Source organism: Podarcis liolepis, assembly GCF_965112155.1.
Source record: "Podarcis liolepis genome assembly, chromosome: 13".
NCBI classification, from domain to species: Eukaryota; Metazoa; Chordata; class Lepidosauria; order Squamata; family Lacertidae; genus Podarcis; species Podarcis liolepis.
The window spans coordinates 14,069,859-14,091,759 of record NC_139573.1 but is presented as its reverse complement, the minus strand read 5'-3'; the positions used below and the strand labels follow the sequence as shown (position 1 = coordinate 14,091,759).

The following is a 21,901-nucleotide window of genomic DNA, read 5'->3' as shown; positions in this document are numbered from 1 at the left end:
GCTGTCAAATTACAACCTTTATGAGCAGAGGCTTGCAAAACACTCACCTTTCCCCTTGCTATTGTTTTCTGAAAATCTCAGAAAGTAAAAGGGTTTATATTATGTACATGTCAACATTCACACAAAACTTGCATGAATGAATGAAGAATCAAACTCCATTGAATGAATATGGATTTAATCCATTGAAATATGTAGCATGCATGAGAGAAATCTCAAACACCGAAGGTTTTTTGTTACTGTTTTATGACTCTATTATGACTATTATACTCCAGTCGTTTGGAAATAAGAAAACAAATCTATCAGTGCAATGTCATATTGGTCTGCGGACTCTTGGTGGATATACCACAACAGAATATGACCTAGGGCCATATCTCATGTAGGAATGTACTTTTTGTTTGCAGAAAGTAAGCAGCTATAACCATACTGCAACTGATGATGATGGTGGTGATAGTAGTAGTCTGCTTAAATGAGTTGACAGTGCCTGATCACCCAGTCGTACAAGTACTGTCCAAAACGTATAAGAAGATCACTTTCTAATATGAGTGATTAACCATTTGTGGCAGGTTTGAGAAAAGCCAAATATGGATTTTCTATATCCAAAGTATTCCATGGGAAATAGCCTGAAAACCTAAATGCAATGAAAGTGAACAATCCTGTTTACACTCTCTTGTAATCTTATAATGGATAAATGCTAGTTTTAGACATGCCTTATATATTGAAATTATGAACCTAAGGTTGGCAGATCTTGCACAAAGCATTTTGAGAACTTCCCCAGCCCATCATAAACATCTGAAGTACAGAGAAGGAGAAGTCGGAATCATCACCATCTTCTTAAATCACCACATATCAAATGCAGACATATACTCATGAAGGATTTTAAAAACATTTAAAATATCTATACATATATAAAATTTTAAAAATCCACAATTCCTTACAATATGTCATCAAATAATTCAGGAGAGGGAGGTTTGTGGAAGGTTAATATACTTGAAGCTATATAGATTTGGGACATAATGCCACCAATGATGAAGTCCCCAGATTGATAGTATTGGTGAAGAATTGGAAGTGGATCTCTAATAGAACATAGAGCAATAGGAACCCTGCACATTATCATTCAAATGTTCTTGCTTCAGAAAGTCTCACTGGAATGCGCACAAAAAATGGATCTGCTCTGTGTAAAGAAATGAGTGACCAGTCTGAGAGAGCCTTGGATCTAGCATGCGCTCTGAAGGGCACAGGGGCTGTTCATTGTGTCATCCACTTTTAGTTTATCGTGTTTATGTGGCTTCTGAAACACCTCTGGGATGAGGAGAAGCAGCAGCAGTGATTATGATTAATTTGATAATCAGATGGGACGGGAGCTAATGATCAGTTCTGAATTGTAGGTTTTCTATCAGATTTCAAAAGAAAATCATATTTTCCTTATCATAGCCAAAGTCTCAGCTGGTCTTACTTTGTAGGGAGGAAAGGTTATACTGGGAAGAAGAGGGTGGACTAAACATCTACTGTCAACAGTCTTTCAACAGACATAATAATGTGGTGAAATAGCCAGGCCAACTTGGTTATCATATTCTGTTTGGGGAAAAAAAGAGAACAGGGATTCACCTTTGATTCCCTCAGAAAGCAGCTTTCCATGCTGGTAGAACAAGGTGTATTGGGGAACCAGGTGGGGGTGAGTGACCCGGAGCAGAGGAACCTTCATCACGCCCAAACAGTACATAATAGTACTGGGGGTCAGCCATAGGTAAAACCTCCCTTTCTTTAAATACTTTTGAGACTGTTATAGATTACAAATGAAGTGATTTATTTGCTGGTTGAAATTCAAATCTGGAATGTGAGCTGTCTGCAATATTAAAAGGCTGAAAGCAAAAAAATAAATAAAAATGTTTTATTTTATTGCAACTGAGAAAGATTCAAAACATGTAAGGGGTGATGGGACAGTTAGAAATTTTCATTTTATTTTTAACTTGCTGTCCTTTTGAAGCAAGTGCTGACTGCAAAGCGAAGCTATGTTTTATTCTGTGGCACGGGTGGGGGGGCGAGGAATGAAGTGTGACATGGTGACGGGAGATTGGAGAATCAAGCTTAAGGTAGAGATTGTAAGATCTTAAGGTGGAGAGTGAGCTGTTAGTAAGAGAAAGAACAGTCAGTATTGTAAAAACACTGTTGGACACCGTATTGACTGTTGGCATCTTGCATCAATTACTGAATCAGCAACTAAAAGAGATCAGAGCTGAGATGGATAAGATGGTGAATGAAAATGGACCAGAGAATGATGAGGTTAAAGAAGACACAGAACATATGGAGAATTGATAAAGCACTGCCAGAACAGCAGAGTGGAATGGTAAAGCTGGAGGCAGTAAACAATGAAATGGAGAGAATTTTCACACAGGTGACTGGAGGAGTGAAACAGGCAAGTGGTGTAGTCATGATGTTGGAGAAGTGGAATGAAATCATGGACGGGGAGATTAAAAAGCATTCTAGAGCTGAGAGAGAAAGGATTTGGAGTGAAATTTGGAGTGAAATTAGATGCAAAAGCTATTGAGATTCTGGCAATTTTCCCAGAGAAAGAATGGAAGAAGAAGAAATGGAAGGAACTTTTTTTTTTTCTAAATTAGGATGGAAAATCATGGCAAACAGGAAATGGGATCAGAATATACAGAATTGGGTGTGGATTGATGCATTATTTTTGATGCATTATTTTCATGCTTTCATGGGATCATCAGAGCTGACTTCATGGAAGTATGGCTCATTCACTTAACAGCAGCTCAAGTGGCTTTTTGTAATCTGTCGTTACATATTTTTATGCACGAGAAAAAGATGTTTCTCTATCACCAGGCTATTGACTGATGTTTATTATATACTTTGTGTTCTCATTTTGTATTTTTCTGTTGTGCATTTTTCTGTAAACTTTGGCTGAAGGGTGGCTTATCAGCTGATCTGCTAAGCCGCTAAACCGTTTATCAGCTGATCCGCTAAGCCCGCTAAGCCGCTAATAGCGCTAATCCGCTAAGACGCTAATGGGCTGGCTTTGCAAGACGAAAAAACCGCAAGTCAAAGAGACTCGCGGAATGGATTTTTTCGTCTTGCAAGGAACCACTGTACATGGAAATCATGGCTCATTCTTGCACAGAGGCTTTCTGTGATCTTGGAGGGTATATCACTCATTACTAATAAAAGATATTTGAATGCAATGGGCTTCAGTTAGGTCAGCTAGGCTGATTCTTTGTTGTTCTAATTAACTGTCCCTTGGTATTCAGTTCAGGCCTCAGTAAAATGATATAGCATTTGGGGAAAAAGATGCACCCCAGTAAGCCCAAACTGGAGGCCAAGATGGAGAAGATCTCCACAGCCACCATGTATTTCCCTTTTGTGCTCAGGTAGGTTGGGACAAAGGATAGCCAAACACTGCAAAAGACCAGCATGCTGAATGTAATGAACTTGGCTTCATTAAAGCTGTCAGGCAACCTCCGAGCAAGAAAAGCCACAATAAAGCTGACAGAAGCCAAGAAGCCCATGTAGCCCAACACAAAGTAAAACATAAGGACTGACCCCTCATTACAGAGCATAATCATTTCTTTGATCATTGTATTCATGTCTAAATCAGGGAATGGGGGAGAAGTTGCCAACCACACAGTACAAATGGTGGCTTGAATAAGAAAGCAGGAAAGGACAATGGAGTTGGACAATGGTTTCCCTACCCATCTCCTCAACTTAGAGCCTGGCTTGGTGGCCATGAAAGCCAGAACCACAATGGTGGTTTTAGCCAGTATGCAAGAAACTGCCACAGAGAAGATCATGCCAAAAGCAGTTTGTCGCAGGAGGCATGTCAGTGCTCCAGGCTGACCAATGAATAGCAAAACACAAAGGAAGGAAAGCAAGAGGGAGATGAGGAGAGTGTAGGTGAGGTTCCGGTTGTTGGCCTTGACTATGGGAGTATCCATGTACTTCAGGAATATTCCAAGAACCAAAGCAGTGAGGAGAGAAAAGGAGAGAGCCAAAGAGGACAAAATTATGCCCAAAGGTTCTCCATAAGACAAGAAAGTTATTTGTTTTGGAAGGCATCCATCCTGGTCATGTTTTGGATACTGGTCCCCAGGGCATTCAAAACAATCATCCATGTCTGAAAAAGAAAAGAAAGAGTTATCTACATGGAAATCCATTCTGCCATGCTTGGTGGAAATACTGTATTTTGGAGCCTTGAATTAGGATGCCTAGAAAAGTTGTAAAAAATGCATCCTTATATTTAGAAGTAATATTCAGTTTTGATTGCAAAGCAATCTACATCTTGGGTCAATCTCAAGAAGGTAGCAGTCTACAGGTCTGAAGATTTATTCCTAACATCCACTATCTGGCTAGCTGGTTTGCCAGCTCCTTCCATTCCTAGGCAGTGTGATAGCTTGAGTCCTTTTAATGGTGGTACATAGCTGACAACACATGAGACCTTTGTTAGCATGCCAACACTCTATTACCAAGCCAGAGTCAAGATCCCTGTGCCAATTTACAACCCCTCAACTCAGGTCATTATTGTTAAAGGAACAGCCTGAACCCTTCTATTCCAGCTTGATGATTGAGATAATCCATAGGAGAATTGCTTAGCTTGAGGTTTTGGGACTATGTCTTTATTGTCATTGGACCCAGTCTTTTGGAACATGCTTTCAATAGTGAATCAGAAGGCATCTTCTATAGTAAACTTTAGATATCTGAAAACTTTTCTTTTCTGCCAAGCATATGGAGAAAATTAAGAAAATATATCCTTTAGGAATTAGTTGGTGATCTGCCCTTTTGTTGCTTTTTAAACCCTCCTCTGGGTTAATGTATTTGGCTGTTAACTAAAAGACTGGAGATTTGTGCCATTGTATATATACTTGCATGTTTTTTGTGTCTATATGTGTATGTTTGTCTGCCTCTGTGAATTTTTGTTGTTGTTGTAAACTACTTTCATATTTTTAATGAAATTGTACTATGCAAGTGGTTTTTATGAATAAACACATAAATAATATGCCTGGCTCTTATAAAACTCCTACCCAATCACATCTCTCCAATGTTATTCAGATTTGTACACCAAATACAAATCTCAGTGGTGATATCAAGCAATATCCTGATATAGCTTTTGAAGAGTTCATAGTTTATCTCCTACCCTTCTGGTTTGTGATTTTCCCTTCTGGACATGGAAGACAATCATAGCAGCAAGAAGGCTCCCCTTCCTTCTTGGTCCGACTGTAACCTAAATGACAATTCTCATTGCACACAGAAGGAGGCGGTGTCTGTACATAAATAAAAGAAGATAATAGTTTCAGGGAGTGCATCTCCCTGGCACAGCAAAGGTGGTGAAATCCACAGTTTAGAAATATGACAATAATATAGGAAAATGCTCCCCCCCCCCAGAGAGCACCTTTTATGTTGAGAGAATTAGAGAGAAACCTCCTAGAATGTAATGTTAATGTTTTGTCGAAAATGTATAAGATGCTATTAGAATGGGAAACAAAAGATGAACACGTGAAATCTTCAATAATATATTGGGCAATGGATATTGGTCATAATGAGGTAAAAGGTAAAGGACCCCTGGACAGTTAAGTCCAGTCAAAGGCAACTATGGGGTTGTGGCGCTAATCTCGTTTTTAGGCCAAGGGAGCCGGCGTTTGTCCCCATACAGCTTTCCAGGTCGTGTGGGCAGCATGACTAAGCGATTGTGAATAATGATATAAAGTTTGCAGCGTTTTATAATTAGAGTGGAAATCATATTAAAATGATGTATAGATGGTACTCAATTTGTTTGCCAAAATGTACAAATCAGAATTTAGTATCTGATGGAAATGTAAAGAACAAGAAGATACCTTTTTCCATATGTGATGGAGTTGTAATAAGGCAAAAGCCTACAGGGAAATGATATACAGTGGTACCTCTGGATATGCACACCTCTGCTTGCGTATCCTGTGGGTTACGCACGTGGCAGACCCGGAAATATTTTTCTGGGCTTCGCCATGCATGCATGCGCAGAAGCACTCAACACGCCATGTGCATGCGCAGAACAGGCACCTCCGGTTGCAAATTTCTTGGGATCCGACCGGAGCTCCAGAACAGATCCGATGCGCAACCGGAAGTGCCACTATATAATGAGTTAAAAAATTGTTTAAGTTAACCTTTATTAAGATACCAGAGACATTTCTTTTGGGAATAATGGGATTAAAGTTACCTAATGTATTTATGTATGAGACCACTGCTGCCAGAATGTTGTATGCCCAAAGATGGAAAGAAGGAAATGTCCCAACAAAAGAAGAAGGGTTACGGAAACTAATGGACTATGCCGAAATGGCAAAACTCACAGGAAGAATAAGGAATTGGAAAGATCAAGTTTTTAAGACACAATGAAATTCATTTATAGTATATTTACAAAGTTATTGTAAACAAATTAAGACAGTAGCAGGGTTAATGTAAACAATGTACAATGAAAACAACAGCAGCAGCAGCAGCAGCAGCAGCAGCAACAACAACAACAACATATAAATAACACAGAGGGTAAGTAACAAATAATCTGGACATGAAGTAACTAAAATATGTTAGAACACTGTCAGGTGTTAATTGTTCTAATTGTCTGTGTTTCATACAATCATTCAATATTTCTTGCTTGCAGTGTTAACTCCCCCCCCCCACCACCATGGTTATATGTTTCAGCATTAATATTTGTTTTGGATGGTGATCTTTGTTTGGTCAGGTTCTAAACATATTAGTTTACATGCTACGTTCCTGTGAGCATTATCTTGGAATATCACTACCTTAGAGACCAGAATCATGAAGCAATATTTCTTGAACTTTTTCCAGAACACTGGAGGTCCTCCAGTTATAGGCATCCTCCATGCCTGCTTTTTTTAAAGATTACTTTTTAAAATTATATTACTAATATAGTAATGATTCAGTCATGATTCGGCTTAATTATTTTGCTTCAAGTATGCATTTCAGTGCATAAGTTCATGTTCCCAGAGGTTTTCAGCTGTTTGTTCATCTCCCAATGTTCCCTGCCATGTTTGCAATAACTGCTTTGGAGGGTTATTTAGGTTGGTGAAATTGCTCCAGATAAGTGCAATGGCAATGGGTCTTCTAACCAAGTCTATATGGATGTTCTACAAAATCTAGACAAGACCTGAGGAGATATCAGTTTTAACATTGAAGAAAGGATGGAAGATACTATAAAACACGATATACCTGGTTGAAGCTGCTGGGCCATATAATGGCATCATCATGAATTCTGAGCCCCCTTTCTTGGAGAATCTGTGGGTCCATTTTTCCAACTTTGACTCTAAGAAAGGACTCATTTGGGAATGTGACCCAGTTGATAATATCAAAGCCAGCTACTAATGCTCCCTTTTGGTCAAAGGAAATTTCTTCTCCAGCACTATTGTTGAAGGAGACACTTCTCAGAAAGTGTTGGAGCTAAATTTGGGGTAGGGAATTATAGTGAAGATCTACAAAGGATTCCTAATAATAATAATAATAATAATAATAATAATAATAATTTATTATTTATACCCCGCCCATCTGGCTGGGTTTCCCCAGCCACTCTGGGCGGCTTCCAAAATAATATTAAAATACTATGATACATCAAACATACATCAAACAAAAGCTTCCCTAAACAGGGCTGCCTTCAGATGTCTTCTAAAAGTCTGGTAGTTGTTCTCTTTGACATCTGGTGGGAGGGCATTCCACAGGGAGGGCGCCACTACCGAGAAGGCCCTCTGCCTGGTTCCCTGTAACTTGGCTTCTCGCAGTGAGGGAACCGCCAGAAGGCCCTCGGTGCTGGACCTCAGTGTCCGGGTAGAACGATGGAGGTGGAGACGCTCCTTCAGGTATACTGGACCGAGGCCGTTTAGGGCTTTAAAGGTCAGCACCAAGATCATAGTTCACCTCTGAGACCTTTTATTCATAATTTATTTAAACTATATCAGCTGACCAAGTGGTTTAACGTAAATACCTATGTGCCAAAACCTGATGTCCAATGTGATGTGCACTGTGGGACGGGTACTGATGTGTCGTTTGATTTATCTTCTGGTTTGTGGTGTTGGATATTGTTTCAGCTAGGTGAAGAGGGAAGTGCAGGGAATGGAGGCACCTACCTTAATCTCCTCCTTAAGGAATGTGTCTCGGGAAAGCTGACAGGGGGATACACGGTTTGGGTCTGGAAGACATTGTAGGGATGCACAGAACTCACACGAAAAGTTTGTGTTGCTATGTAGGGATGAGATCAGCTTGGATTCCTAAAGCATGGGCTTGGAAGTTAGCAGACGACAAATAGCCATTTCAGGATTGTTTGTAATAAGTAAAGTCTGAGAATGTTGCATGGAGAGGGAGACCGAGGAAAGGCAGTGGAGAGAAATGAAGGAACAAGTGACTCATACTGGAGGTACTGGGGACAATCAGTAGAATTCACTTTAAGGAAAACTGGACATGACACCCAGTGTCAAACCAGAAAGTGCAAAAATTAAGAGTCGTTCTGGAACACTTATAGTGAGACAAACCTTTCATTCCTTGCATGTACGATGACTGCCCTCAGTAGTAATAAATGTGCTCAGCCTCAGAGGATACAATTTAAGGAATTCAAATCTTTGTCAATTTTAATACTGGGAGGTCAAATTCTGGAATCAGCTAGGGTCAGTAGCAAAACTTCAAAAAAAGGGGTGTAAGAATTGCATGTGAAAAATTACTTTCAGAATTCATAACAACCTAATCAGACAAAGTGGCAATGAGGATAGGAATCACACTTCAGAATAAAAACAATATTCCATCCATTAAGTTGGATGGAATTATATTTTCTCATCCACAAAAGATCTGCAGAACTAGAGGCCACCTTTAGCTTAGTGCTAGAATATGATATATAACATTTGCATTAATAGGATCAAAATTATACCTGCCATGGATGTTGCTTCAGATAGTCCAATGTTATTCCATTTGTCATTGATCTAATTTTGAACGTGGAGCATTGCATGGCATGCAAAGCATGTGCCACAGTATATAGAGCATTATAGACACTGTAGCTTTGGGCAGTCATGCTCATTTCAAAAACGGAACCAGGAAGGCTGTCAACCTTCTCCTCCCCAGTGCATGATTCCTCATGTTCCTTATCTAAAGAAGCATTGGAGAAAGAACAGATGAATGCCTGTTCCCAAAAAACCTGGAGAAAGCTGTCATCTCTTTCTGAGGCAGGGTTTCTCATCTGAACAAATTTCTGGAATCCTGCAAGTTCCTTTGAGGAAACTGCCAAGGAGAGAGCACCATGGATAAAATCAATTTCCCAGCCTCTTTGAAAGGGGATGGATGTGAATTCCATCTGCGCAGTCATTATCCAGACTTTTGATGCGGCATGCATTGGTATATCATGTATTTCTGCAACCATTGGCATCATTCTCAATACCATAATGCTGTCAATCTCACCATTAACAACCACAGCATTAGCAGTGCTTTCCATAATAACACGGATTGTTTCAGAACCATCAGCCACCATTTCATTGAACTCTCCAGAAAACTTCAGTTTAGGAAATCTTCCTATAAAATCAAAGCAGATACCCCTCTGAGCAAACATGGGAAGAATATTTTGTACAAATTGCTCTCCAGTATCATCGTTCTGTGAAACCACCCCAATCCACAACCAGCTGAAATGCAGGAGAAGTTGGAGTATCCCACTGTACTGATGAGTCCCATCTGGGAACATCCAGTGGGAGAAAAGAGTTTGTACATTGTTTTCCATCATGGGAGAAGAGCCATAGATGAGCTAAAAGTAAGGACAAATGGGAAAAGAAAAGTGGTAACGAATTATGTTATGACCTATCACCACTTCTTAAAAACTGCTTCAGGCAGTATCAAAAATCTCTATTTTCTTGAGGCCATAATTCTTTTGTCAAGCTGAACGCATATCATCAAATCCAAGTGTACATGTTTTCATCTCTGCCCATGCTCCATGAACACATCTTACCTGGGGCATCTTGTACATACAAAGGATGGTGGCCATCTGGAGACATGAATCTGAGTTCGATCCCCCAATGACAGCCATGGGAGTGTCCTCAACATCACACTTGTAATTAGGAAGAATTCCTTTCCTGGAGAGAACTGCTAGTGAGGCTTGATAGATCCATCTGGCAATGAAATGGCTATTATAGATGTGGAAGCCCAGTGTGATATTGGGAAGGATATGTGGGTTTTCATTGATCTCCTTCACAGCAAATGCCAAGGCCAGAATATGCTGGTAGAGTTGTGTCATTGGCCTGTGAGGAGAGTTACATATTGTATAACAGTGTATGTTTAGAAAAATCGATGGCATGCCCGCAGTTCAAGAAATTTTTTGTAGATAGGTAGGCAGGTAGGTAGGGACATGATACCCTCTACAGTCAACTCTTGGCATGGCTTTGAATGCTGTTAATTTACATCCTCTATGAGCAGAGGCTTGCAAAACACTCACCTTTCCCCTTGCTATTGTTTTCTGAAAATCTCAGAAAGTAAAAGTGTTCATATTATGTGCATGTCAACATTCGCACAAAACTTGCATGAATGAATGAATGAGGAGTCAAACTCCATTGAATGAATATGGATTTAATCCATTGAAATATGTAGCATGCATGAGAGAAATCTCAAACACTGAAGGTTTTTTGTTACTGTTTTATGACTCTATTATGACTATTATACTCTAATCGTTTGGAAATGAGAAAACAAATCTATCAGTGCAATGTCATATTGGTCTGTGGACTCTTGGTGGATATACCACAACAGAATATGACCTAGGGCCATATCTCATGTAGGAATGTACTTTTTGTTTGCAGAAAGTAAGCAGGTATTCCTGCTAACCATACTGCAACTGATGATGACGACGATGATGGTGGTGATAGTAGTAGTCTGCTTAAATGAATTGACAGTGTCTGATCACCCAATCATACAAGCACTGTCCAAAACGTATAAGAAGGTCACTTCCAAATATGAGTGATTAACCATTTGTGGCAGGTTTGAGAAAAGCCAAAAATGGAATTTCTATGTCCAAAGTATTCCATGGGAAATATCCTGAAAACCTAAATGAAATGAAAGTGAACAATCCTGTTTATACTCTCTTGTAATCTTATAATGGATAAATGCTAGTTTTAGACCTGCCTTATATATTGAAATTATGAATTTAAGGTTAGCAGATCTTGCACAAAGCATTTTGAGAACTTCCCCAGCCCATCATAAACATCTGAAGTACAGAGAAGGAGAAGTCGGAATCATCACCATCTTCTTAAATCACCACATATCAAATGCAGATATATAGTCATGAAGGATTTAAAAAAAAACCATGTAAAATATATATGTATATGTACATTTTTAAAAACGCACAATTCCTTACAACATGTCATCAAATAATTCAGGAGAGGGAGGTTTGTGGAAGGTTAATATACTTGAGGCTATATAGATTTGAGACATAATGCCACCAATGATAAAATCCCCAGATTGATAGTATTGGTGAAGAATTGGAAGTGGATCTCTAATAGAACATGGAGCAATAGGAACCCTGCACATTGTCATTCAAATGTTTTTGCTTCAAAAGCTCTCACTGGAATGCCTGTTCCCAAAAAATGATCTTCTCAGGGTAAGGAAATCTGCAACCAGTCTGAGAGAGCCTTGGATCTAGCATGAGCTCTTAATGGCACAAGGGCTGTTCATTGTGTCCTCCACTTTTAGTTCATAATGTTTATGTGGCTTCTGAAACACACCTGGGATGAGGAGGAGCAGCAGCAGTGATTATGATTAATTTTAATCAGATGGGAGATAATGATCAGTTGTGAATTGTAGGTTTTCTATCAGATTTCAAAAGAAAATCATGTTTTCCTTATCATAGCCAAAGTCTCAGCTGGTCTTACTTTGTAGGGAGGAAAAGTTATACTGGGTCTTAGCAGGATTTCCAAGGAAGAAGAGGGTGGACTAAACATCTCATGTCAACAATCTTTCAACAGAGATAATAATGAGAGCTTTATTTAAGATAGGAATCCATTTTTGCGGATTAATCAAAGTTTTCCAATATTCATTTTCAGGTACAGATGTCGACAGTAAGGCCCTCAAAAAAGGAAACTCCCCAATATGAACAGAAGTGTCATTGTGGACTTCTGGAAAGTTTCAGCCTCTTGGATGTTTGGAGATTTTATGACACATTTTGTCTATTTGGCTGACAAACGGACACAACATTGACACAAAATTAAACCTCCAGTTCACCACCATAATTTATATTTTCAAAGTATATTTACAGAAATATTGCAAAATTAATGAATGTTAGAAGGATGTTGGAATGAAGCTATACGGCTTTAGCAGAAATGTTATAAAGAATTAAGTAAAAATAGATTGTTAATGGGCCAAAGTGGAAAATTTAAGGTTAGATTGTGTTAAGATAAATTATAGAACAAAAATTGAGAAAGATGGAAAGGATTTGCTGAAATAGCTAATTGAACTAGAATACAAAAAAGGGAGGTGTGAGGAGGTCGATGAAACAAGTAAATGAAAGGTAAAGATACGGAAATATTGGATGTGTTTTTAAATGTTTTTGTTTTTGTTGTTGTTTTGCTGTATTGTTTTTTGTTTTTCTTTTTATTTCTGATGTATTGTAAGGTATTGTTTTGTTTTGTTTAACTTTTTATTGTTTCTTTCTTCCCCCCCTGTAACTTTCAAACCTCTAATAAATATCATTATATAAAAAAATATAATTTATAGAGCTTTTATCTAATTCCTTCCTTCCTTCCTTCCTTCCTTCCTTCCTTCCTTCCTTCCTTCCTTCCTTCCTTCCTTCCCAGCCATCTTCCATGTTACAAAGCTATTGTTGTCACTCTAAATAAAGAAACTATATTAGAGATAGGCTAACAGATAATGAGTGATGTCTTCCCCCAAAGGTTAACCACAAATACAAAGTCTGTCTGCAAATGATACCTTGTTATAGTGGCCTCCCAAGATTGCAGTGGGCATCACATGAAAAGCAGCTCAATAAGGAAGCTCAGAAGCTCAGAAGAGTTTGGTGTGAGAACTTGTTGCGTGATTAGACCTTTAAACCTCCCCCTCAAAATTTGGTTTTGTTTTTGGCAGAATTTAGGCCACAACTTTATTGATTATAGGAAGTGACTAATTGCATAGGCTCTGGTTCGACTATCTCCCTGCACCATTGCAGGTAGCGCTGACCCAGGGCACCAGCATATGTCAGCCTAGGGTAAACACCTGGATAGGTGGAAAGCCAGGAACAGGCTATGTCCACCACCCAGATGTCCCCCTGGACTCTGGCACAGGAACAATCCCCTCACACGGTTGACCAAACCATTGAGTCCCTGGATTCCTTTAATGGAATACCCCTCACATAGGGATGGTGAGAGCGCTCCCCCATCCCTATCACCTGAACCAGAGCCTATCCGCCACACTCGCACCACACTCGCCACCAACCACTCACACCTGTAACCAATCCCTTAACCCCGCTGACATGGAGGTCAGTCATAAATCATTCCCCAACAGATAAACTCCATCAAGCCTGTAAAGGGACGCATCACGAAAGATAATGCCCAGGTGACGGCTCACCGTCCCTGCCCAAGGCCAGAACCTTCTTGGCCACTGCACTCTAGGCACTCATCTGGGCCCTATCGTTGGCAGCTGGGCATTGGCTACCTCGCCACACATGTCATTGCCATCAGTGACCCAATTTTGAGTCCAGGAAGAGCTGCCTTCAACTCTTCATAGTCCTCCTGCATGCGGGATCACAATCTCAGCCAGGGCCTTCCGGCAATTTCACCCAGCTGCACCACCACCACCTTGGGCGTGCCTCCGCAGACACCTTCGCCCACACCACTTGGGAGAAGCCCCTCCAAAGGCATTCCTTGTCAATGTGGTCAATGACATTATGTTTAAAGACTGATCACTCACATACTCACACACCGCAACATGAAATGGACACTTTACCTGAAGCTCAGAATGATTCAGAAGTGACCAGTGCAATTTTTGTTGTTGTTGTTAATAACTCTACATGCATACACAGAGAAGGGACTGGGTTCACAAGTAAGCACTTTTCTTCATTAACAAATACACTATGAAAAACTAGTAAAAGACAACAGAACAGTAAATTCAATGTAACCTTGATACTAAGTGAAACATAACTGCTGGTTCACATAAAGACAAATTTAAATATATAACCAGGTCTTAATGATGACTACACTAATAACGTCTTCCATACCATATTCAATCACATTCTTCCTTTGTCAGAGTAGTTTAGTTTAGGGCTCATCAGTTTAGGGCTCATCAACAATCAGGTCTATATTAGGTGTGTAGGTGGGAACAAGCTGGGAACAAACTTTAGAAAACTTGGGGCTCAGCTTCTAATGACTTGCTGTTTTCAGAGATGGGAGAATTTATGATTCTAGACAGGTTCCAGGTTACCCCACCATCTCAACTAATTTAGTTCACCTTGATGATATTCTGGAAGGGATCCTATCTAATTGCTAACTGGATACACTGGAAAATGAGAAGGTTTAATCAGTGGTAAATTTAACTAGACTAGGTGGACATCAGTTCTTTTATTTCTTTCTTCTTATTAGCTGCACCCTGCTGTTCAAGTCAGGTCTCAGCAAAATAGTATAACATTTTGGCAAAAAGATGCAGCCAAGTAACCCAAAACTGGAGGACAAGATAGAGAAAATCTCCACAGCCACCATGTATTTTCCCTTGGTGCTCAGGTAGGTTGGAACAAAGGACAACCACACACTGAAAAAGACCAGCATGCTAAAGGTGATAAACTTGGCTTCATTGAAACTGTCTGGCAATTTCCTAGCTAGGAAAGCCACAGTGAAGCTGACAAGGGCCAGCATTCCCATGAAGCCTAGGACACAGTAGAACATGGTGACTGATCCTTCATTACATTCCAATACAATTTCTTCAGCCATTGAATGGATGTCAAAGTGCAGGAATGGAGGAGAAGTTGCCACCCACCCAGTACAAATTGTGGCTTGGATAAGGGAGCAGGAAAGCACAATAGAATTTGACAACCTTTTCCCTACCCATTTCCTTATCCTTGACCCTGGCTTGGTGGCCATGAAAGCTAGAACCACAGTGGTGGTTTTGGCTAATATGCAAGAAACTGCCACTGAGAAGATCATGCCAAAAGTGGTTTGTCGAAGGAGGCATGTCACTTTATGAGGTTTGCCAATGAATAGCAGAGCACAGAGGAAAGAGAGAATGAGGGAGATGAGGAGAGCATAGGATAGGCTCCTGTTGTTGGCTTTAACTACGGGAGTCTCCTTGTTCTTCACAAAGATGCAAAACACAAAAACTGTGATAAAAGCAAATAATAGAGCAAAAGTGGCCAAAATGACCCCCAAATAGTCTCCATAAGACAAGAAAGTTATTTGCTTTGGAAGGCATCCATCCTGTTTATTGTTTGGATACTGATCTCCTGGGCATTCAAAACAGTCATCCATGTCTGAAAAATAAAAGGTAGCATGAACACTGTGTACTATGCTGTGTACTCTGTAATCAAACAGGACTATATTTATAAAAGGAACTTTAAATATGTATCTCCTGCCAATGTCAGAAAGACTGATCAGTAATTACTTGCACAAGAAACCATATATGGCCAGCTAAGTAATGTAGGTATCGGACCCAATATGAAGAAACCTAAGTCTAGCAATGAAGACATTTTCGGTCCCTGGATGCCACCAAGCAGGAGTTCTCGTGTCCTCCACAATGTCTGTATTTGCTGAAATTCCTCCTCAAAGCCCTGCTCTGCTACAACTTGAAATTAGGTGCTATGCTCAAGAATACATATGTCTCAGTAGTGTTGAGGTGCCAGTCGACTTGTGCTGATTTGATTAACTAGCAAACCCAGGCACTTTTAATGAGGTTCATTGTGTGTAAGCTTGTGATTGGGCTGGCTGGTCACCAGACTTATACAGTTTGTTAAAAGACCCTATTAGTTCAATGTGCCTGGGTATGATGCCACACCTCCCAATAGAATGTTGTTATGCTCTTCTGCTGTGCATACCAATCTGGTGAGCGTTCCAGTTGGAGAATAGCCTCTACCAAAGGTGTCATGGACTTTGAAGAAGCACAAACTCAGGGCAAAAGGGAGAAACAAGCTAAGGGGAAGGCACATTTGGCAAATCCTCACCGTGATCAACTCCTGCCCGGAAACCTATGTCCCCACTGTAGAAGGATGTGCAAATCCAGAACTGGCCTCCACAGTCACTTACGGATACACTGTTAAGACTGTATTCATGGAAGACAATCTTACTCAGCTACGAGTGATTGCCAAAGAGAGAAAAAAGAGTGGTGCTTTGGAGTGGTACTGATCCATCCAGGGATGATGCAAGGCCATCCTGAGCTGCAGCCAGGTCCTGAACCAAATCAATAGCTTTGCACTATGCTTAATCAGAGAGGGACACGGGTGGCGCTGTGGGTTAAACCACAGAGCTTAGGACTTGCCAATCAGAAGGTTGGCAGTTCGAATCCCCGCGACGGGGTGAGCTCCCGTTGCTTGGTCCCTGCTCCTGCCAACCTAGCAGTTTGAAAGCATGTCAAAGTGCAACAAGATAAATAGGTACCGCTCTGGTGGGAAGGTAAACAGCGTTTCTGTGCGCTGCTCTGGTTCACTAGAAGCGGCTTAGTCATGCTGGCCACATGACCCAGAAGCTGCATGCTGGCTCCCTCAGCCAATAAAGCAAGATGAGCGTCGCAACCCCAGAGTCGGCCATGACTGGACCTAATGGTCAGGGGTCCCTTTACCTTTACCTTATGCTTAATCAGGGTTTTAAACCCTGATTAAGCATGTGTTAGGTAGGTCGGAATTAGGGTTTAAAACCTGGATTAAATAAGCAGTTGGGGGCTTCCCCACTCTCCTTGTGACCTGACTAAAGTCTTTTGACAGCACTGCCCTAATATACACTGCATGTTGCCTGTTATAGTTTGTGAATAATGTATGCAACACTTCTTACCCTTCTTGTTTGATATCTTCCCTTCTGTGCATGGGAGGCAATCATAGCAGCAAAATGGCTTTCCTTCCTTTTTAGACCTTCTATAGCCTACATGGCAATTCTCATTACACACAGAGAGGGGTTGTGCCTGTCCATAAATAAGAGAAGAGAACCGTTTGGGAGTTTTATGTCACTGGGCCATCTAAAAAATTGATATTCAAGAAATAGTTTAATGCTAGTGTGACTCAATGACATTCTTTACAGAGAATGTGTTGGGTTGTGTCCAATGCTTGTCATCCTTAGAGTAGACACATCGAGTGAGTCGACATGACTAACTTAATTTAGTTAATTTTCATGGGTCTACTTTGAGTAGAACTTAATTGGCTACAACCTCCTCCTCCATTTTGCAACTACTACTTCTTCATGATAAAGATGCCGAAAAATATATCGACTGCTTCAAAACATAATCCAGTTGATTATCAATTTTAAACACATTCAAGTGTGGTTTGACATAATTTTGAAATCTGACAGTGTTATTTTCTACTTTGCTTCTTTTTGTCTTAAAATGTAACTTTGTTTTCTGCAATGCACATAGAACCTGGATAACTGAGGTTCTACAAGATGGGGGATCAGTAAACATTACCTCTCTCTTTTTTATATATATAAAAAGCAAATCTGTTTGGCTTCCTTGAATATAAGGGAAGTGTGGGGTCTCATCAGACTGTGCACTTAACAGGATGCCAGCCGCAGAAAACATTATCAATTTTATGACTGACTTTTTAAAGTCAATTGAAGTTGCATGGGGGGGAATGTTCTGGACTGGGATCATGACAATTTAACTCTTTCCCCTGGACTGCAGTGACAATCCAGATCAAGTTCCCACATTAGACATAAAGATGGATTATTGATACTGCAGGTGGGTTTAAAGGATTGGATGACTGAAGGATTAAAGACTCTACCCCCTTATTCCATGGTCTAGATCACTATTGTTATACTTCACAATGGGCATCTTTTCTAGTTTAGTCCTCTCTAACACACAATGTGTTTTTAGTCCAGTGTCAGTTCTCATATGCTTCCCAGAAGTTATAGCCAAATGACTTGTTGGGAGAGTCAGAACCATGATGCTAACTTCCCATTGGGAGGGTCACTGTTGCTTACCAAGAGGGGGAGGAACATGGAATTTGAGAATGTTGCCTTATGCTGAGTAAGATCATTGGTACATCTAGATTGGTACAATTCACTTGGGAAGACAGGTGAACTAATACCAGTGTACTGGAAGAAGCAAAGATCACCAGTGTCAAAGCAATGATTCTTCAACATCAGTTTCGTTGGACTGGTCATGTGCGGATGGTAAGTGTAATGCTGATAGTCAACAAAAGAGGTTTAAAGACTCTCTCAAGGCAAATCTTTAAAAATGTAACAACTGGGAAACACTGGCCTGCGAGTGCTCCAACTGGAGAACAGCCTTTACCAAAGGTGTCATGGGTTTTGAAGATGCTTAAACTCTGGACGAAAGGGAAAAATGTGCTAAGAGGAAGGCATGCTTGGGAAACCCTCACCGTGATCAACTCCCGTCTGGAAACCTATGTCCCCACTGTGGAAGGGCATGAGGATCCAGAATTGGCCTCCACAGTCACTTCTGGACTCACTGTTAAAACTGTGTTTATGGAAGACAATCTTAGTTGGCTATGAGTGATCGCCAAAGAAGAAGAAGACATCTAGATCTGTATTGTCTGCACTTATGGCAGCAACTTTGCAAAATTTCAGGTAGAGTTCCTTCTGTACCTCACCTGGATATGCTGCGGATTGAACCTGGATCCTTCTGCATGTGTAGCAAATGCTCTACTGCTAAACTACAGTTCACCCCAGACAAAACTGTGGAGTGACGTGTGCAGTGCAAATATAGCAGTGGAGCCAATCCAGTGCTTTTGATAATGCAGCTGACCCTGCCTCTCTCCATCCAGATAAGGAACAGCAAACCACCTTCTGAGAAGCTAGGATAGCAGCTTGGTCCCACCTGATGAGCTGCTTCTGGTTATAGCTCCTTAAATATATTATTTAGATCAGTGCAATAATACCACACCTTCCCTGTCACATCTAGTTTTACCTAGAGGAATGTATTTCACCGTATCACAGTGAATCAATTTTTTAGCATGGAGGGAAAGTCTGGAGACACCCAGAAATTGGCCTTACCTGGTTGAACGTGCTGGGCCATACAATGACATAATCATGAATGTTGAACCTGTTGTCTGGGGTAATCTGTGGGTGCATTGTACCAACTTTGACTCTAAGAAATGATTGATTTGGGAATGCGACCCAGTTGATAATATCAAAGCCATCTGCTAGTTCACCATTTTGGTCAAAGGAAAACTCTTCCCCAGCACCATTGTTAAATGAGGCACCTCTCAGTAAGTGGTGGAGCTAAATTGAGGGAAGGAATTCATGAGGATGCATGAACATACATAAATAAACAGTAGGGTGATATGTTTCACACTGAGTAATTGTCCCTTTAAATTTATTCATGGAGAAGAATCTTAGTAACTGTAAAAACTGTTTGTTTGTTTGTTTGTTTGTTTGTTTGTTTATTGCATATTATTTTTGATTTCAACCTAGCCAGTCAGTGCAGGACACCCAAGGCAGTTTACATAATACAAAGTCATAAAACGAACTGACACAAAATAAATCTATAACAACCACCACCAGAGATGAAAGAATTGCACCCCAAAATAGGAAACCCTGTATGGAACATTTAAAAAACAAAAAAAACCAAAAAAGCACATAAGCATAAGGCATAAAAGAATATTCTAGATGAATCATGCCATGCAGTAACAAATCATTCTTATTATTATTAAAATTAAAAGTTTTTCAAATCCTCGCTCTCAAAAGAAACCAGGGTAGGGGAAAAACCAAAGAGATAAGAAAAAATACAGTTAAAAAGAAAATAAAGTCATATTTAAAACATTTTAAAACAATTCAGATTTAAAATAATAATAACATTTATTATATTTATTTATTATTAATAAAAACAAAACCAGCCACATATCCTCACAGCTAATAATATCAAGGCTGCTGGGAACAGTAAATTTCAACCATCAAATGCCTGGGTGAGCAGGATTTTTCTTTTAATTTGCCCTGAATGTTAATAATGAGGGAGAGTTTACCTGCCATGGCTCTTGATATAGAATCTCCCATTTCTCATCACCGACCATTGCTCTGTGTTTGGATGAATGGGTGGAATGCAAAGCATGTGCGACTGCATATAGAGCATTGTAGATGCTGTAACTATGGGCAGTCATGCTCATTTCAAAAACAGATCCAGGAAGAGTCTCCAGCTTCTCTTTGCCAGTACAGGTTTCCCCACGTTCATCATCTAAATGTCTCTGGGGAAAAGAACAGATAAATGCCTCTTCCCAGAAGACCCTGATGAAGCCATCTTCTTTTTCTGTAATGGGGTTTCTCCTCTGAAGAAATTTCTGGAATGCTAGAAGATCCCTTGAGTGAATTGCAAAGGACAGAGCACCATGTAGTAAATTTATGTCTCGATACCTTTGGAAGGAGAACGAAGTGAAATCCATCTGGGCTGTCATAATCCAGACTTTTGCCTTGAATTGCACTTGTATGCCCTCGATTTCTGCAAGCGCAGGCATCATTCTCATTGCCATAATGGCATGAACTTCACCATCTACAACCACAACATTCGCAGTGCTCCCCAGAACAACACTGATAACTTCAGAACCCTCATCCACCATATCAGAGAAGTGAGCAGAAAATGTAGGTTTGGGGAATCTTTCTATAAAGTCAAAGCAGATACCTCTTTCGGCAAACATGGGGAGAATGTTTTGGACAAATCTCTCTGAGCTGTTGTCATCTTGCGAAATCAGCCCAATCCACATCCAGCTGAAATGTAGCAGTAACTGGAGAATACCCTGATATTGAAGAGCCACAACAGGAAACATTCGATGGAAGAAGACGTTTTGAGCTTTGTTATTCATCACAGGAGAAGAGCCATAGAGGAGCTTAAGGAAGGAAGGAAGGAAGGAAGGAAGGAAGGAAGGAAGGGTTGAAAAGTGAATCCAGATTTCAATTAGCTTCGATTCTTGTTAACCAAGGGCATTAAACAATTATTTATAAATGTGCATTTTTTTTTAAATAAAAAAGACATATATGAAAGGCATACAGCTATATCCTCAAGACCTAATGGTACACTTCTCCTGGTTTTAGCTTACTTGTCCCCTATAGTCGTCTCCTGAAGCCCTTACCCAGGTGGCCTGGAGGTTTAGAGGGTGCTGACAAGGAAAAGGTTGTTTTGGTTTTAGTCCCTTTTCCATAGAGATGCTTGCTTGGCACCAACATTAGGATCCTTTTGGTCTCATTTTAATGTGTTTGTCTTCTCCAAGACATTTGAGGGACTATAGTTCTCTTGCTTACTTTTGTTTCTGTATTACATACAGTCAGGGGATCTTTCTTTCTTTCTTTCTTTCTTTCTTTCTTTCTTTCTTTCTTTCTTTCTTTCTTTCTTTCTTTCTTTCTGTTAAACGTAATAGTTTCTTATTTGAACTGTGCTTGAAAGTAACTTAAATACATTTTGTATTAGGCAACAATAGATTTAAATTTAAAATTGCACCAGGTTCAGCATTTTCCCAGGTGGCATTGAGTGGGTGAATTTAAATTTAGGAAGGGCTGAGGAGGAAAAGTTGCAACTTCATTTCAAGACTGTATTATTTTAGTTTATGGAATCTTTGCATAATCTATATTAATTTAAAGTGTAAAACCCAATGAGAGATTTCTCCTCTTTTTTAATGCCAAATACAGACCAGGAGACCTTTTAAGGATATTTGGAGCTAGGAATGTACATCGGCTTTGTTGATATCCCAACTTGTGGGATGAAATAGGGTGATTCAGGGAAGGTTGCCACACTGCACCTATTACTATGAAACCGGGCAGGCTCCATCTCCTCTGAA

At 40.1% G+C, this 21,901-nt stretch overlaps 1 protein-coding gene across 1 annotated transcript in view; it reads right to left on the bottom strand.

Annotated features, from left to right (window-relative positions):
* Positions 1 to 3,209: 3,209 nt before the first annotated feature.
* LOC310692493 (uncharacterized protein) overlaps positions 3,210 to 21,901 on the bottom strand; it is a gene marked incomplete at its 3' end in the record, with an annotated part of 30,078 nt that continues 11,386 nt past the window's right edge. Inside the window, exons 6-11 of the mRNA XM_083473439.1 lie at positions 20,102 to 20,956; positions 19,134 to 19,361; positions 8,903 to 9,763; positions 7,204 to 7,431; positions 5,141 to 5,267; positions 3,210 to 4,123 (exon numbers count right to left, since the gene is read on the bottom strand). Coding sequence (XP_083329565.1) covers positions 3,210 to 4,123; positions 5,141 to 5,267; positions 7,204 to 7,431; positions 8,903 to 9,763; positions 19,134 to 19,361; positions 20,102 to 20,956 — 3,213 coding nt within the window. The remainder of the gene's footprint in view (positions 4,124 to 5,140; positions 5,268 to 7,203; positions 7,432 to 8,902; positions 9,764 to 19,133; positions 19,362 to 20,101; positions 20,957 to 21,901) is intronic.